The 19,152-nt window shown below is 47.7% G+C and overlaps 1 protein-coding gene across 2 annotated transcripts in view; it reads left to right on the top strand.

The window, feature by feature from the left end:
• Positions 1-18,499, top strand: part of gabrb3 (gamma-aminobutyric acid type A receptor subunit beta3) — a 36,299-nt gene extending 17,800 nt beyond the window's left edge. The window contains exons 6-10 of one of the 2 annotated variants that reach the window (XM_048999278.1): positions 439-576; positions 1,983-2,135; positions 11,382-11,626; positions 12,945-13,022; positions 14,882-18,499. In XM_048999278.1, coding sequence (XP_048855235.1) covers positions 439-576; positions 1,983-2,135; positions 11,382-11,626; positions 12,945-13,022; positions 14,882-15,226 — 959 coding nt within the window. In that variant the 3' untranslated portion in view covers positions 15,227-18,499. The remainder of the gene's footprint in view (positions 1-438; positions 577-1,982; positions 2,136-11,381; positions 11,627-12,944; positions 13,023-14,881) is intronic. The other variant, XM_048999281.1, reaches the window with a different exon arrangement.
• Positions 18,500-19,152: the final 653 nt, after the last annotated feature.

The raw sequence follows: 19,152 nt of genomic DNA, 5'->3' as shown, positions 1-19,152 counted from the left end.
CATTGAGACAACAAGATCTTTGCCTAGTATCATTTGACTCTAACAGACCAATGGGGGAAACCCTATTGTGAAATATGTCAGGCAAAGACAAAAATGCAAATGGAATGTCTGCAAGAATCTTATAAACACAGATAAACAATATCTTAGCTAACATTTCTGAGCTGAAGGCTTATAACTGTTTTTGAATAACAAAACGCTTTATGTGACAGAGTGTAGAACTGCTCAAAGCTTCGCTTATTTACTACGGTAAGCGGAAAGTGGTGCCTTTGGCAATTAGCTGGCTAACAGTATTGTCTGATGCTTTGTGCCTTTTTGTCAGTGTGTCACTAATTTGGTCTGTAGCGTCCTTCTTGCTTTCCTGACCAGGGATTAGAGATGTCGAGAAAACGGCGACTAGCAAATGGATCAGTGAATAAGCCTCTGTTTTGCTGGCTGCAGATGGGTACACTACGGATGATATCGAATTCTACTGGAAGGGCGGAGAAGGCGCCGTGACAGGGGTGGCGAGAATCGAGTTGCCACAGTTCTCGATTGTGGATTACAAGCTGGTCTCCAGAAACGTCGTCTTTTCCACAGGTACGGACCTTCTCGCCTCTCTCTTGGTCACGGACATAGAGATTCTTCTCCAAGTACTGAATTGCGAGGGGCAGCATGGTGGTGCAGTGGTTAGCACTGTTGTCACACCTCTGGGACCCGGGTTCGAGTCTCCGTCTGGGTCACATGTGTGGAATTTGCATGTTCTCCCCATGTCGTCGTGGGGTTTCCTCCGGGTACTCCGGTTTCCCCCCACAGTCAAAAAACATGCTAAGGCTGATTGGACTTACTAAATTGCCCGTAGGTGTGCATGTGCGAGTGAATGGTGTGTGAGTGTGCCCTGTGATGGACTGGCCCCCCATCCAGGGTTGTTCCCTGCCTCGTGCCCATTGCTTCCGTGCCCCCGCGACCCAGGAGGATAACCGGTTTGGAAAATGGATGGATGGATGAATTGCGACATCTAGCAGTAGACCTCCAGGAAAGCCACTTTAAAGCGTACCCGTTTTATCTCCGTAAAATACACGAGGGTTTTTTGTACAGGACCATTTCCGGAAATCAGGCCCAGATTATTCAAATTCACATGTCCACGCTTTTCCATTAGTGGCTCTGGCCAACTTGAGCACGTGCTTGAACACGACTTAATTTGTCGCTTTGTGACCTTGATAACTTTGTTAAGTTTCCGATAAAAGCCATTACTGTTTGTGTTCGGAGGTCTGCCCCGACATCCCAGGGGAACAGTCACACACTTATTTGAAAGCCCGCCTAATTATACAGTTTGCTTCTTCTGTCATCTTGGCTCGATATCGCAGAAGAGCGATGAAGGATGATGGAGTGGCAATTACCCATCCCTTTCTTCAAACCTGTTTTTTTTTTTTTTAATGCTCATCTTTCCATATGGGCCGCTTTGTATTCATGAAGGACAAGATCCACTGAATAAATTAGTCCCACCCAAAGCCCCCAAACTCTCATGAAAACAACATAACAGTGTAGTCTTGTTCCTCACACCCTAAATTAGTAATATTCATGAAAGCAGTTTCCTTTTGTTGCCTGTGTGGACTAACTGTGGGAGGCAGAATCAAGGAAACAGCTTTGAAAATACCAGGTTTAAATGATGTTTTGCACTGGCAGGACTCAATTAATTTCAGATCCTAATTGTATTCAAAGTTTGTTTATGGCTATAAAGAGATGCTCAATTTCACATTCATATGTTTCAAAGGCCTTTTGTTTTTAAAGTGTGAACTTTTGATGTGTGAGTATTTTGCCATCAAATGGTGTAGGCCATGCGCAGAAAGCTAGCTTATAACAAATCATGGTGTAATTTCTGCGGATGGTTGTTACCATGGTGACACACCCCAATCTATCCTGCCATTGCCATAGAAACATAAAGTATGCCGGCGTGTTCTTCGACACAAATAGCATTTTCTCCATTTCCAATCTTGTTTTCCTAGGTGCCTACCCACGTCTGTCACTGAGCTTCAAGCTGAAAAGGAACATCGGCTACTTCATCCTCCAGACATACATGCCCTCCATTTTGATCACCATCCTGTCGTGGGTGTCGTTCTGGATCAATTACGATGCCTCTGCTGCCAGAGTGGCTTTGGGTACGTCTGTTGTCTTCTCCGCATGTCCAGGTGGCCCCCAAACGCGACGAGTGCGGACACGTGTCCTGGCACCTTTTCAGCATGGCCTGCTCGCGTGCGGTTAAGCATAGACGCTACGCTCATCGCTACAAAGAAAGCACAAGGATTGGCAGAGAGGCATGTCAGCCAGGGTGAAGTTCATCATTCATAACCAAGTTCCGGACTTGCGGGGTCGCTGAGGTCCAAAGCCCAGGGACCATTCAGGACAGGATGCCAGCCCATCGCAGTGAAGTTATATTTACACTTTATAATTTTATATTGTAGATTCCTCACTTTGACACTATTGAAAATGCTTGTGCCAATGATCATATCTGAGGTAAATCTGTGTTGTGAGGTATGCAGAAGGTGTTTCTGCTGCAGTCTGCTTACTGTCAGACAGCTCCTGGGCGTTCAGTATCACCGGAGTCCATCGGCTCCTCCCCCCAGCTTTGCTTGCACCATCATTGCAAAATAGGTATGAGGGAGTATCCCCTAGGGGCACAGCCATGAGTCAGACGCCCCCACTCTTCCCCAGGTTGCAGCCGGCTGGCATTTTGGTAAGGTTTTACACACCAGCAGTGTGCAAAGAGGCCCCGTTAGGGAATGGTGCCTCCTGCTGTTAAGGTAAAGAAAAGGACCTAGGAGCCAGTCAAAGGGCAGAAGCCTCCTTTGTAAAAAGCTCTTCCCACAGAGCCACCAGGCAGCCAATGCAGCCAGCAGGTAGTTGTATCCCCACATAGCAGTTAGCAGTTAGCTACATCTGCACATAGCAGCTAGCAGTTAGCAGTTAGCTGTGTCTCTACATAACAGCCAGCAGTTAGCTATTAGCTGTGTCTCCACGTAACAACCAAGGAATTAGCTGTTAGCTGTATCTCCCACATAGCAACTAACAGTATCCCACAGCATCAGCTCCAGCAGTAACTTTGCTGTGATATTTTCACTGTGCTGTTTTTTATACATTGTTGAGAGCGATTTACCATTAAGTCTACAGTCTACAGAAAAGTACAGTTCAATTATCACACATAAAAAGCTTAGAACATGGATGATAAATAAACAAGCCATTGTGACTTGGTATACATTTTATAAGGACCGACAGAGAGCTGAAAGGGCTGGTATGGGCTGTGCGCTTCTGCCCTGGGGCTCTGAGCCATTTCCTGCTGTCCTGCCACCACTTTAACTCTCAACTAATGGCAGGTGGAAGTGACACGTACAGCATGAGGAATTATGCGTGTGCTGGGCATCCTTGCTGACTTGCTCACCAGCCTCATTTTTCACACCACTAACCCCAACCCTGTAAGTAACCTAACCCTGAATTTAATCAGCAGGTACGTACCCTAATCAATGGGAACAAGCGTTATCTGTGTCAGCTAGCTGACTTCTCAGAGGTCAAATTACAAATACAAATAAATAATCCCCAGTATTCAGGTGACCTCTGCTGGGCAAGATCGTGGGAGAGGAAATGGAAACCTGCCTGCCTTTCCTTTGAGAGGTCAGTGTGTGAGAGTCACATGACCCAGTCGCTCATAGCACCTGATTGGTCACTTAGAATAACTGACGGTGTGGTTTTTTTACTGTTTCACCAGCCAGATATCGGGCTGCATGAATATGAATTCTTTAAAAGAAGATTATTAATAGAATAGTTGAGATTATTAAGACCCCCCCCCTCCCCCGGCCCGCCCCAGCATTGTGTTCAGCAATCCGTGCTTCACACCCCCACGCATGTATCACACCAGGTTTATGTAGGCGCCGGGAGCCGCGCATGGCCAGCTGGCCGCTCTCCCTGCGGCTCGGTTGTGCTGCAGGAACCCATCCGTCGCCTGAGCAAGGACTGGCGCACCAAAAAAAAAAAATGCGACATGACTGCAGACTCCCGGCGACCGCATTTTCAGGGCAAATGCCTGCGTCTCACCTCGTTAGTGCTACATTATCATTAAATAATACGGCCTCTGCTTCATGAAAAATTAGTGCCGCTATTTACTTTTCGATTATGTTTTCCACTGTTGGAATTACATGCATCCTGCTTATATAATCAGACACTTAAACGCAGACATAATTCAAAGCCAGGGACATGTGTCTGAATACCGTCGCAGGTCTGTACTATTAGGGAATGCGTCTGAATACCGTCCCAGGTCTGTAGTATTGGGGAATGCGTCTGAATACCGTCGCAGGTCTGTAGTATTAGGGAATGCGTCTGAATACCGTCCCAGGTCTGTAGTATTGGGGAATGCGTCTGAATACCGTCGCAGGTCTGTAGTATTGGGGAATGCGTCTGAATACCGTCGCAGATCTGTAGTATTGGGGAATGCGTCTGAATACCGTCGCAGGTCTGTAGTTTTGGGGAATGCTTCTGAATACCGTCACAGGTCTGTAGTATTGGGGAATGCGTCTGAATACCTTCGCAGGTCTGTAGTATTGGGGAATGCGTCTGAATACCATCGCAGGTCTGTATTATTGGGGAATGCGTTTGAATACCGTCACAGGTCTGTGGTATTGGGGAATGCGTCTGAATACCTTCGCAGGTCTGTAGTATTGGGGAATGCGTCTGAATACCGTCGCAGGTCTGTAATATTGGGGAATGCATCCGAATACCGTCGCAGGTCTGTAGTATTGGGGAATGCGTCCGAATACCATCGCAGGTCTGTATTATTGGGGAATGCGTCCGAATACCGTCGCAGGTCTGTAGTATTAGGGGATGCGTCTGAATACCGTCGCAGGTCTGTAGTATTAGGGGATGCGTCTGAATACCGTCGCAGGTCTGTAGTATTAGGGGATGCGTCTGGTTCTGCTAGCTGCTCGTTATCCTCTGATTATCCTCCAAAAGAATTCAATAATGTCTGGTCCTTTCCAGAATGCCTGATTAATATTATTTACTAAGCATGGCAGAGTGGGCTCTAAGTGTTTTGTAAAATGAGTAGCATTGCTGGTTACAGACATGGAGCAAAAAAGTCCACTCATTCTGCTGTGGGACCTTCGGTTGGACCCTTGAAGGCCAGAACTGATTTAGGTATAAGAAGGGCTGAATGTTGTCTGGGGTATGAACACATGATAAATGAGAAAATCACACCATTTGTGTTACTTGCCCGAAGATGCAGTTAAAGCCATAATATTTATTTGCCAAGTCATTGCAATAAAAATATAAATGATCACATTTATATAATCCCTTAATTCCTTAATTGTAAAACCATAATGTAGATATCTTTAAATCTGTAAAATAACTTTAAAAAAATGTAACTGTGTTACAAGACTTGCAGTTAGGTAACTGGATAATGTGTCACAATAAGCCATCATTAAAAACACTCGCTGACCAAATTCTGATGGCTGAGCATACGGGGGCTCTTTCCGGTGGTTGTACACCAGGCCCTTTGCAGCTAAATTTAGCCACAAAAGCTGGCTGTATCCCATCTCCTGAACCAAAAGCCGGCCAACAGGCATCTCCCGGAAATGTGGCGGTGAAGGCCTGCTCTCGAGGGCCCGCTCCGCTCATGGAGAAATGCTGCTTCAGCTCTGAAGCTTAGCCGCGTCATTTCTCACTGCTTCACTTACTTTCTCGTACTAAGATCCCGCTTCACTGCTTGCCTTGTTTACTGGACTGTGGTCACATTTTAACAGATACTGAAAGCAGCACCGTGTGATCTATAGAAAAAAAAAATCATTATAGCAGATAGTATTTTTGAAGGGGTTTTAGAGTATAGGATAGAAGGCAGAGGAACTCCCTGGACGGGATGTCAGTCTGTCACACAGCACACACTTACACACACAATTGAGAGATGCCAGATCACCTACCTGCATGTCTTTGAACTGCAGGAAGGACCTGGAGTACTCAGAGGAGACACCACAGAAAGGCCCAGGCATTTCCCCAGAGGAAATGTTTGGAGAAACGTGACGCGTGAATTTAACACTCTCTCTCTCTCTCTCTCTCTCTCTCACTCTCTCTCTTTCTCTCTCTCTCTCTTTGTGCGAATGAAAATTCCTTAGGAATCTCTTCCTATATTGTTTCTTTACTGTAGTTGTTGCTCATATCATTTTCCCGAGCAATAAAATTCTGAATTTATTTTATGCTATTTCAATCGCATTTGATCCGTTTCAGGAATTCTGCCATAATTTGTGTCCTGCCAGTTATTTACCAAAAACTGAGCATGATTGGGAGAAGGTGGGGGGAGGGGGGGGGGGGATAATACCAGAAAACACGTAGTCAGGAAGGAGTTTAGTGAATGTGACGGGGGGGGGGGGGGGGGGGGGGGGCTACTGAGATTGGAACGACAGTGCGAATTCGCTGAGCACCAGAATTTTACTCTCCATAGATGGAAAAGTCAAAGGGTGAAATTTTGCAGAGGAAGACTGCAGTTTCTCTGCCTATGGTGCATGTAATACAATTCCTTTGCATGCATAGGCACCAAGATGTGATGAACACAATTAAGGCAAATAAAAACTCAAATTGGCTGGAACTCACATTTAAATACTTGTAAGTATAAGTTATTTTGCATATTATATTGGACTGAATGGGATTTCCGACCTGCAATGGGATTCAGATGACTGACCCTGGTTTTGAGTTATGTCTGTGCTTAAGTGTGTGATTATATAAGCAATTGGAGAGTCCATCCATCCATCTATTTTCTGAAATCACTGGTCCTGTGCAGGGTGGGGGGGGGGGGGGGGTCCGGAGCCCATATGGTTGGGAACTTAACTTTCAACTTTTTACATTTTGAAACTCAGCTGCCTTTGTGTTATGAGATTTACCATCATTTGGAGTCACTGGGTGACGAACGTGGGTTCAGATCCTGCTAGACTCCATACTTATGGATCCCTCCGGATACACACCAGAGCAGTCCATGTGTGAGGATTACCCTGCCCGGTATTTCCCAAAATCGCCGTGTCTCTGACCCCGTAGGATGTCACTGAAAGGGGGCAGATCGATGCCTCTGTCACCTCACATTTATCTAACAACCTTCTTCTCAGTGAGACTCCTTCTGTTTTCAAAGATAGGCCTATTTCAAATGTAGTTCCTTTGGAAAGGAGTGATAGTTTTATTTCCTTTGAATTAACTTCTTAAATTTATATGCCTATTTTTTAACTACAAAGAATATTTTTTTTAATTATGCAGAAATATCTAACATGCTAAAGCTGTCGCCATATTTGCTGTGATAAAAATTTACAAAACTGTAATCAGCGAGTGACTGTGCAGCCCCGCAATTGTTTTCATAATAATTTAATTTTTAGCTCCTTCTGTAGAAGGTTCTGGAGCAGGTTCTGAGGCAGCTTGCATGGTCTTACTCATTAGGAAAGTCCCATATGGACAGCCCAGAGGTACTGTGTGCTAAGGCTCCGCGTGCGTTAAGGGAACACCACAAAACTCTGAGCGGGCAATGGAACATGGAAACAAAGTGAACCCTGCAAGCAAGCCGAGAGCTCGAATTCTGACCGCAGCGTGAGTGAGGTTCAGTCTGACCAGCCAAACACAGAGATGACGAGGAGGGGGGGGCGGGAGATTGGGGCTATTGAGCGATTGCTTCATAAAATTGTATTTATCCCCATAGCCAGCAGTCACTTGACGAAGAAGGACCCACACACATGTGAGCAGCCCTGTGATTAAATTGTCCAAAGTACGCTGAAGGACAGGCAGTGATCTAGCCTGCAAAAAAAAAGAAAAAGACCCATAAAGAATTTGGCCAGCGGCAGGCGGGCCTGGAAGGCCGACAGATGAATACGCGGCTCGCAGTCTGCTGCTCACAGAGCCCGCAGCAGAAGCACGCAGCCTGTACTGTAATGTAGCCATAAATCAGGCCCGGAGCCACATTCCTGTCTCCATGATCTCCAACATGGTTGGCGCTAATCTTTTGTGTGGGAAAAGGCTTTTTGGGGGGAGTGCATGAAGGTGGTAGGAATACAAGAGTCATGATCGTCAGAAAAGCAAAGTCTTGTGAGGAAAAGTCCTGCGAGGGTTTGGTGAGCAGCTTGTAAGGTGGGCAGCGTGTGAGGTGGGCAGCGTGTGAGGTGGGCAGCGTGTGAGGTGGCCAGCGTGTAAGGCGGTTTGTAAGGTGGGCAGCGTGTAAGGTGGGCAGCGTGTGAGGTGGGCAGCATGTAAGGTGGGCAGCGTGTAAGGTAGTTTGTAAGGTGAGCAGCGTGTGAGGTGGGCAGTGTGTGAGGTGAGCAGCGTATGAGGTGGGCAGCATGTAAGGTGGGCAGCGTGTAAGGTGGGCAGCGTGTGAGGTGAGCAGCGTGTGAGGTGGGCAGCGTGTAAGGTGAGCAGCGTGTAAGGTGGGCAGCGTGCAAGGTGGGCAGCGTGTGAGGTGGGCAGCATGTAAGGTGGGCAGCGTGTAAGGTGGGCAGCGTGTGAGGTGGGCAGCGTGTAAGGTGGGCAGCGTGTAAGGTGAGCAGCGTGTGAGGTGGGCAGCATGTAAGGTGGGCAGCGTGTAAGGTGGTTTGTAAGGTGGGCAGCGTGTAAGGTGGGCAGCGTGTAAGGTGGTTTGTAAGGTGGGCAGCGTGTAAGGTGGGCAGCGTGTAAGGTGGGCAGCGTGTGAGGTGAGCAGTGTGTAAGGTGGGCAGCGTGTAAGGTGAGCAGCGTGTGAGGTGGGCAGCATGTAAGGTGGGCAGCGTGTGAGGTGGGCAGCATGTAAGGTGGGCAGCGTGTAAGGTGGGCAGCGTGTGAGGTGGGCAGCGTGTAAGGTGGGCAGCGTGTAAGGTGAGCAGCGTATGAGGTGGGCAGCATGTAAGGTGGGCAGCGTGTAAGGTGGTTTGTAAGGTGGGCAGCGTGTAAGGTGGGCAGCATGTAAGGTGGTTTGTAAGGTGGGCAGCGTGTGAGGTGAGCAGCGTGTAAGGTGGGCAGCGTGTAAGGTGAGCAGCGTGTAAGGTGAGCAGCATATAAGGTAAGCAGCGTGTAAGGCGGTTTGTAAGGTGGGCAGCGTGTAAGGTGGGCAACGTGTGAGGTGGGCAGTGTGTGAGGTGGGCAGCGTGTGAGGTGGGCAGCGTGTGAGGTGAACAGTGTATAAGGTGAGCAGCATGTAAGGTAAGCAGCGTGTAAGGCGGTTTGTAAGGTGGGCAGCGTGTAAGGTGGGCAGCGTGTGAGGTGAGCAGCGTGTGAGGTGGGCAGCGTGTGAGGTGGGCAGCATGTAAGGTGGGCAGCGTGTGAGGTGAGCAGCGTGTGAGGTGGGCAGCGTGTGAGGTGAGCGGCATATGAAGTGGGCAGCATGTAAGGTGGGCAGCGTGTGAGGTGGTTTGTAAGGTGGGCAGCGTGTAAGGTGGGCAGCGTGTGAGGTGGTTTGTAAGGTGGGCAGCGTGTAAGGTGGGCAGCGTGTGAGGTGAGCAGCGTGTGAGGTGGGCAGCGTGTAAGGTGGGCAGCATGTGAGGTGAGCAGCGTGTGAGTTGGGCAGCGTGTAAGGTGGGCAGCATGTAAGGTGGGCAGCGTGTAAGGCGGTTTGTAAGATGGGCAGCGTGTAAGGTGGTTTGTAAGGTGGGCAGCGTGTAAGGTGAGCAGCGTGTAAGGTGAGCAGCATGTAAGGTAAGCAGCGTGTAAGGCGGTTTGTAAGGTGGGTAGCGTGTAAGGTGGGCAGCGTGTGAGGTGGGCAACGTGTGAGGTGGGCAGCGTGTGAGGTGAACAGTGTATAAGGTAAGCAGCGTGTAAGGCGGTTTGTAAGGTGGGCAGCGTGTAAGGTGGGCAATGTGTGAGGTGAACAGTGTATAAGGTGAGCAGCATGTAAGGTGGGCAGCGTGTAAGATGAGCAGCATGTAAGGTAAGCAGCGTGTAAGGCGGTTTGTAAGGTGGGCAGCGTGTAAGGTGGGCAGCGTGTGAGGTGGGCAACGTGTGAGGTGGGCAACGTGTGAGGTGGGCAGCGTGTGAGGTGAACAGTGTATAAGGTGAGCAGCATGTAAGGTAAGTAGCGTGTAAGGCGGTTTGTAACGTGAGCAGCGTGTAAGGTGGGCAACGTGTGAGGTGGGCAGCGTGTGAGGTGTGCAGTGTATAAGGTGAGCAGCATGTAAGGTGGGCAGTGTGTAAGGTGGGCAGCGTGTAAGGTGGGCAGCGTGTGAGGTGAGCAGTGTATAAGGTGAGCAGCATGTAAGGTGGGCAGCGTGTAAGGTGAGCAGCATGTAAGGTAAGCAGCGTGTAAGGCGGTTTGTAAGGTGGGCAGGGTGTAAGGTGGGCAGCGTGTGAGGTGGGCAACGTGTGAGGTGGGCAACGTGTGAGGTGGGCAGCGTGTGAGGTGAACAGTGTATAAGGTGAGCAGCATGTAAGGTAAGCAGCGTGTAAGGCGGTTTGTAAGGTGGGCAGCGTGTAAGGTGGGCAACGTGTGAGGTGGGCAGCGTGTGAGGTGAGCAGTGTATAAGGTGAGCAGCATGTAAGGTGGGCAGTGTGTAAGGTGGGCTGCGTGTAAGGTGGGCAACGTGTGAGGTGGGCAGCGTGTGAGGTGAGCAGTGTATAAGGTGAGCAGCATGTAAGGTGGGCAGCGTGTAAGGTGAGCAATGTGTGAGGTGGGCAGCGTGTAAGGTGAACAGTGTGTAAGGTGAGCAGCATGTAAGGTGAGCAGCGTGTAAGGTGAGCAGTGTGTAATGGCCTTTACCTTAACCTGTATCTGCTTACTATGCAATACTCGAAAAGAACAGTAAAGAAAAATCACTTCTGTATTTACCAACAAGGAACCTCTGGTGGTAATATTTATATGTCATAAAATTATCAAATATCAAGCAGTAAACTCAATTTAATGGCAATATCAGGCCATATAACATTTATAGGGGGGTAAGATGCACTCTTCATTGTTATTCTGTTTGTTCTATAGGATCCGCCACCGCCCCACTTATGATGGAAGCATTATCCCTGGTTTCATTTCTCAATATGCATTAAATTATCTCAACATATGTTAGTTAATTTTTTAATTATCAACTGCTTGAAATTACACTGTACCCTCCAGAAGCCTCAACATCTGGTACAACATCTGGGTGTTATGCAAACGGGGCTTGCTGAAGCACAGGCCTGTAAGGGCCGTGGAGTGCCGGTTTGTGGTCTGAGGTGGTAACTTCAGGTGTCCGTAATGATATGGTCATGGATTCATCGTGCACATTGAAATCAGTAAGTGGTTTAAATCACTGAAACAAAACTAGTGCTTACAGGTTTGTTGCTGTTGTTGGGGAATTGGGACTCGCCATTATTTGGGGACACATATAAGGCTTCTCGCAACAGCACTTGGGAAACTGGGCAGCACCGGGCCGGATTGGATTGCTGATGTTGTCTTCTCGCAGGAATCACCACGGTGCTCACCATGACGACCATCAACACCCATCTGCGGGAGACGCTACCCAAGATCCCGTACGTCAAGGCCATTGACATGTACCTGATGGGCTGCTTCGTCTTCGTCTTCCTTGCCCTGCTGGAGTACGCCTTCGTCAACTACATCTTCTTCGGGAGAGGGCCTCAGATGCAGAAGAAGCTGGCAGAGAAGGCTGAGAAGGCCAACAACGACCGGAGCAAATACGACAGAAACAAGGTAAAGGCTGCCCACCTGGGAATGTGGCTCCGCCCACCTGGGAGTGTGGCTCCGCCCATCTGGGGGCGTGGCTCCGCCCACGCGCCCGGGACCACGGTCAGCTATATGGTTTCCTTCCAGGTCTTTATTCAGACAGCAGAGTAACACTGGCTACCTCTGAGATCATCAAACAAGCCTTTTTCTTCATTTTGGCATTTAAGAGAACACCATGAACAGTAAAACGACTGAAGATTAAAAATTAGGTTAAATGTTACCCCCGGTGCTGGAAATCACTTCAAATCTCTCGGGATGAATTCCCAAGGAGATAAATGTAAACCCAATAAAACACTGAAATTACGTAGCCTACGACGGGCACATTCTCTTTCTCTGTTATCCACACACCACGGTGCCTATTACTCAGATTAATTTCACTTATTCATAAAGTCTGTGGTAAGTAGCAGGGCTGGGACACTGGATTAGAAATGAGTCCATTTATTTGATCCGCTCTGTAATGAAAGCGTAGGCCACGCTTATTTTGTGTTTCTATACGTCATGACAATAAATGAACGTTTTATAACCATTGTAACATCATTAGAGAATTCTTAATAAAACCATTGTTGTGCTATATGAGTTCTTTGTGTAAATGTAACAATAAAGAATAAGGCTTCTGCGTGGCTTTTGGGAGACATTTTTGCAGACAATGTACAAGCCTCTGAGTTGCTAGGATATGGACCTTTTCCTCCTGGCATCCTTTCCATTGTCAGCCAGCTGGTGAGAGACGCTCACCACATAACCTTATATGATTCGCTTATAGATTGTACTGATTAATGATGTATCGGTTTCCAAAGCTTAGCGTCGAATGCTATCTACAAACATGGCGCCAGTTGACAGGCGAATGGAGGTTTGGGTGTTTCTGTTTCACTCCGACGGAAGAGTCTGGCTTGCTGACATGCCCTGTGTGTGTGTATGGGGAGGGGGTCCGTCTCCTGCCCCTCCCCTACAGAGAAGGTAGCCCTACTGGTGCACACAGTGCATGTATATCTATGTGCATAGCGAGGAGGTTAGCTAAAAAAATGAACTTCTCGACACTTCCATTAAGAAGTGGAATACTTTTTTATAACACCTTGTGTCGAGCGTGGAGTCGTGTCCTGAGGGTACCTTTTAGTTTCAGAGCCGTTTGAGTCTAGAGAATTCTTTCATATGAAAATTGTTAAATATTACATTAGCTGAATATAGTATATTTAGGTAATGTACTGCTGCTCCTTACGGCTGTCTGTAGCGGAGCCGCGTAGCTGTGTCACCAGTAAAGGCAGTCTTTGCTTGTGTCTTTCCTGAACAGTCTGTTCTGGAAGGAGCCAATTGCAACCCAGCATCTGTTAAACAGTCCAATCAGGTACAAGGCTGTCGGCCGGGGGCGGTGAGTGTGTATCTATGGACGCACTATCCCACATCCTTGAGCTTTCCCTTCAAACTTTGCCACCCTGCAAAGTTTCTTTTTTTCCCTGTCATAATGCAAAGATGCATCAGAGTCTTGTCTGCCATGATGTATATGTCTCGTCCCCTCGCTCTGTCTATCACGACATCATACCCTGGAGTCAAGGAAAGGTTGCTTTTGGTTTCTTAGGCTGAGGACTCGAGTCATTGGCTCAATAGACCAATCCTAGTAAGCCATGCTTGTCAGCTGGTCCAATAGGAGCCCACAGAGTGAAATGAGTTAAGCCAGCTGTTGGCTGATGGCACACAGTAACCCCGCCCTCTGTTGTTCTCTGAGCCACCCCACCCCCCCCGCACCAGCATCATGACCCTCAGAGGAACGGCGGGTGGATGCAAAGCCCCCTACAGTGACAATCCATCTCTGGGGGGGTCAGAAACCTGACGCCCACTCAGACTTTTAAATTATGCTCTAAATGAAATATGTACGCCTGGATGATTTATCATGCCATACTTTTTTTTTAAGGGGTAACAGGGAATAATCAATGGATTGAATGTGCTGGCACCTTCAGGAAATATGGCGGAAATGTGTTTATAAAATACCGTGTTTAAGGCTCATTTATAATTGTGTGAGATGTGAGCAATGATGCGTACATTTTGGTAGAAGACTAAACTGCTTTATTTAAAGAAATGGACACCACTCTCCCCGTCTGTTAATACACGTTTATGTTTCAGGCATCAGTAAACAGGACCACCGTGCATCTGTAAACAAGCTGTCTCGTATTTTTCATATAGGGAAAAACAGCCCTATTCAATCATAATTTTTTAACAAGCCCTGTGATTTTTGTAATTTGGCTCTCAGCGGCACTCTGAAGCGCTCCTTCATTTTGAGAGACGCAGTTCTGAGTTTTCTTGTGCTCGCTACGTCATGCACACTCATTCCTCAGGCTATGGCCTTGGAGATTAATGCATGAAGTCTGCCTTTGTTTTCATGTGAGGCCGCTGAGGTCATGACAGGTCACCCTCAATACGCTGTTGTCAGTTTTCATAGTAGTTTTTGGTTGGATGTGGACTGAAAAGTGACTGCGGGTGACCCGTTACGGGTGGACAGTGGTTACGGGAGGACAGGTGTTATGGGTGGACAGCAGTTACGGGTGGGCAGTGGTTATGGGTGGACAGCGGTTATGGGTGGACAGTGGTTACGGGTGGGCAGCGGTTACGGGTGGGCAGTGGTTACGGGTGGGCAGTGGTTACGGGTGGACAGAGGTTACGGGTGGACAGTGGTTACGGGTGGGCAGCGGTTACGGGTGGGCAGTGGTTACGGGTGGGCAGTGGTTACGGGTGGACAGAGGTTATGGGTGGGCAGTGGTTATGGGTGGATAGTGGTTACGGGTGGACAGCGGTTACGGGTGGGCATTGGCTATGGGTGGACAGTGGTTATGGGTGGACAGTGGTTACGGGTGGACAGCGGTTATGGATGGACAGCGGTTACGGGTGGGCAGTGGTTATGGGTGGACAGCGGTTACGGGTGGGCAGTGGTTATGGGTGGACAGCGGTTACGGGTGGGCAGTGGTTATGGGTGGACAGTGCCCACCCAAAAGGATCGTTCACACCCATCATCAGCCAGCCATCCCCCCTCCCTCCCCATCCAGTCGGCAACCTTTCGCTGAACACTGGTGCTCACCAGACATTCCCAAATGCCCCCATCAGGATGACATCCCAGTGATGCAACTGGTCTTATCACAGGAGCCTTAAAGGTTCTGAATACATTTAGATCTGCCTCCCCCCCGATCCCAGCATTCCCAGTCTAGACACTCATCACCATTCCTGCTGCCATGTCTCCAGGTCGACGCCCACGGGAACATCCTGCTGACCACCTTGGAAATCCACAACGAGGTCGCCGGCCACCAGGGGGCTCCCAGCCCCACGGAGGGCAGGAACTCGCTGACGGCGGCAGCGGCGCCATCCGATGGCTCAAACGTGCAGTACAGAAAAGCGGGGGCACCGCGGCAGGGCCTGGAGCGCAACGCACAGCTGAAGAAGCCGCGACTGCGCAGGAGATCCTCGCAGCTCAAGATCAAGATCCCCGACCTGACGGACGTGAATGCCATCGACCGCTGGTCGCGGATAATATTCCCAGCCGCATTCTCTCTCTTCAACCTGATCTATTGGCTCTACTACGTGAACTAGATGGTGGCTCGGGCCTCTCCGGGGCCTCTTGGGGGCCCCTCCGACTCGCCGCTCCTCTAAGAGACTGCGAGGGATGCGTTCCCCTCACTTTTTATCAACACTTTTTTACTCGTAACAGGATTTCTGTGGACTGAAAAAAAAAGATTTTGTAAAGAACTGGCATTTACTGAGCGAGGGGCTCTGAATACTTGTAAGCAGCTACAGGGAATGTGCACTGCACGCGAAAGCTGCCTTCCTCTGCACTGCAGATACCATGTGCTGTTATCCACAGTGCTCACTGAACAAGTCTTACTTTTACAACAAATGACAGAACAGCATAACTAAGATGGACCTGTAAATAACTGGAGTCCAGGAGGGCAATGCATAGAAATGTGGGCTTAAGTATGAATATATGGTTAAATTGAGTGGCCCTTTATATATTTACTTTCCCACTAAGGTGATAAGACTGTATTTATGCAAATGAACACAATTTATTGTAGATAGCTTTTTTGAAACGCTTATAAATACGATTTTCTGCATTTATATCACATGTATACATATTTATGTGCTATATGCTTTTTATGGGGCAAACTACTCTCCATTTATGTTGCAAGCCACTGCAGTATTTTTGCTTTCTGTGGTGTTACAGCACATATACCGTAATGTTCTGGGCGGGTATAAGATTTATAGGCAGTACCTTTGGCTTGGATGAATGTATTTGTGCTTTAACGTAACCCTCCAGTCTGCGGACGCAAGATGGATTGATGGACCAGTCCCGTCTAACGGCATGAAACATTTCCCGCTCTTACGGTTTCTATTCTCCTTGTTCGATGGTACAGAAAAGCATGGAAGATTTCTGTCCTCAGTTGAGCTAGTTTTATAGTGAAACTGGCCGGGATTTGATAAGTTATTTACCACGGTAGGTTTCCTTTCTCCCTTCTTTCGGCCATTAGCCTCCCCTGGATAACTGGTGTGTAAAAGCTTACATCACCCTCTATATCTGGCATAAGGTATGAACCGCATGTGATCTAACGGCGCCTCATTTTTCTATTCAGTGCCCCCCCCACCCCCATCCCGTCCCGCCTCAGCAGCGCTGTACATAGCATGTCATATTTACATGAAATATTAACATATAAGCTCTATAATATGTTCAGAGAATTTCAACTGAAAGCACAGATTGCTGTGCATATTCTGTATGTACGCTTGTCACGTTTACCCACTTTATTTATTTGTTTGTTTACTTGTTTATTTGTTTTTAGATAAGTCGTTATGTACCATCGACATCTTCTCTGTTATTACTTTTGTGATACGGTGTTTGATTCCACTGCAAGATCCTTTTCTCGCGTATAATTGCAATCACTTTCAAAGGTGTAGTTCACATACTTATGGATACTGTTCTGCTTATTATATCAGACAAATATGGGAATTTAATCCAAGAGTGGAACTAATGTATTTTTGTCAGCCTGCCTTTTATTTGTCAGTCCCAGTATGGTGACCTGTGTCTTTCCAACATACAGGAAGCTCTGTGTTGTTCTTCTCTCCAAACTGCTAACCGACGCCAGCATTGTAACCTGCTTATATACACTTTTTTGCATTGCTTTTCCTGAATGTATTATTTACATGAACTAATACTTGTGTTAATTTAGCTGATGTCACAGAGACCCCCCCCCCCCGCCGCCCACCCGAACCTGTCATACCGTTCGTGCCCGTCCACAATTCACAAAGAAAAAAAAATTAAATTACATGATTGATTTTGAGTGATCGAGACCCCCACTCCGAAGCTCACTGTGCAGAGTGTGGGAACAGCCGTTATTATCAGGAACGATAAGTGACACTTTTCAGGGATTTCCGAACACCTAGACATACTGTAATTCCCAAATTAGTGTCCTCTCAGGCAGAACATGGGGCACAGAAAGAGGAAGGGGGCCGCAAAGTCTTGTCTGTTGGCTTTTGGCAAATTCAGATGTAACCTTCATTTCTCTTCTAATTAGTCAAAGCCTGGCCAACTTACAATGCAGGTTTTTTGCCTCACAATGCATGTTGCATTTTGGCTGAAGCTGTCAAAGACGCAACATTAAATATACAGTCTAAAAATACAGCCGATTGGTACATATCGAACAGTCAGTGAGTAATTGGTATCTTTAACCTCACCTAAAAATCACATTTTTGTTTTAAAAAAATCGTAAATATAATTCAGGCGTTTATTAATAAAGTTTTATTGGTTTGCATTAAATTATTTGCAGGTAATTTTTGTTCGTCCCTGCATTCTTAATGATGCGGCATGTCTGGGCGGCCGAAAGGGAAGGGGCTGAGAATGGACGTTCTTCTTTGGATCTGGTACCTGAGGAGACCCATCAAAACCAGTGGGAGCTGGGTTAGCAAACACACATGGTATGTGTCAGCGATGTGGTCCAGGGACCCGAGGCCTGCAGCTGGATTTGGCCAGGGTACGTCTGGACGCTACTGGGGGGCGCTGACCATTAATTAAGACCTAGGAGAGTGAAGACTCCCTGCCCGTAAACTGTCAGTGTTATATTTACACCCATCAGGAGTCACATAAACACGGTCAGTGTTTAACTGCTGTTCTTTGTTTCAATTAAATCATTAAATGCAAAATTAAATGCAAATCCATATTCTCCTTTAAAGCCCCTTCTCTGCATTTCTCCATTTTCTGGTAGTTTGTGTGTTATAATGTTACGTGTTATAATGGGTGAATCGGAGCAGACTCAGAGTGTCTTATAATCTTTGGTGTTTTCCCCTGCTGCCCCAGTCACCTCTTTGTCGTGGCTTTTATGTCCGACCTGACAGTTACACGGGGGATCGGCCGACCAGGACAGGTGTGTGCTGCATTCGCTGATGTGCTTCTTCATTTGTTGTTCTTCTCTTGTGTCATGAAGCTGGCATGAGGGTGTGTGGAAAACGAGGCGAAAGATGCATAGCCTGTGCCGCGTTTAAGACCGGGCACGCCGCCTCCGATCCGAGGTGCTCTGGGCCTCCATAAATCTCAGACTGTGGCGGCCTGATGGATCCCAGCCCACGTGGCGCCTGCCAGCAGCGGAACAGTCACACTCTGAAGCGGCCATGACCTAGAATCATGGCAGAATTCTCACCGCTGACCTTGAGACAAGAACAGATCTAGCTGGAGTCAACCACACGCGCTTAAGAGAACAAATAACCGCGGTAATCAGGTGCACCCCAGATACTGGTTACGAGGCCGACTTCCGTGTGGTTCAGACGAACCCCCCTGTATTCAGTGCTTATTGGACAATAAATCAAGGTGCAAAATGTCTACAAGAGTGTTTGCATGTGTGTGTGTGCGCGCTTGTGTGTGTGGGTGTCTGTGTGTCTTTGTGTGTGTGCATGTTAGGGGGGGGGTCACTGGAAAGGATTTCACTCTCCTTTCAAATACTCCATGAATAAAAAACAGCAAACCCAGGATCTCCAGTATTTCATTTGTATGGACAATGTTCATCGTAATCTTTGAATATTTAAACTTTCATAAGTATAGATCTAAATGTCTGCTTTGAGCTACTGTCTTAATCATGTTCCCAGTGGCTTATGAACATGGTTCTAAAGGGGAATGTCACATGGTCACCTGGACCGTGACGGAATTCAGCAAATCACAATTCAGGGTAGCAACCTGGGTGATTTAATCCCAGGGTTTGGGTAGGGGGCGTCGCTTCCGTGATCTCAGCCCTTCCCACTCGGTGGCCAATGCAAGCGTAGCTATTACATCGTTTCCTGATGTTGCACAACCTTTACCTCTCCCACAAACGTCAGTTGCTCAGTTTTGTTGCGATATCTCCCTTAGCCTACTTGATTTCACGTTTCAGTTTTTCATCATAACGTGCAAAGCAATGTCTCTTTTTGTTGCTTTTATAGTGCCCTGTCTGGTAAATTACAATCCACTTTTGTACCAAAAGCTCCAGTGATTGCAGGAACTCTTT

This window comes from Brienomyrus brachyistius, unplaced genomic scaffold (genome assembly GCF_023856365.1).
Source record: "Brienomyrus brachyistius isolate T26 unplaced genomic scaffold, BBRACH_0.4 scaffold44, whole genome shotgun sequence".
Classification (NCBI taxonomy): Eukaryota; Metazoa; Chordata; class Actinopteri; order Osteoglossiformes; family Mormyridae; genus Brienomyrus; species Brienomyrus brachyistius.
The sequence above is the reverse complement of the archived record's forward strand: the minus strand, read 5'-3'. Positions and strand labels throughout refer to the sequence as shown.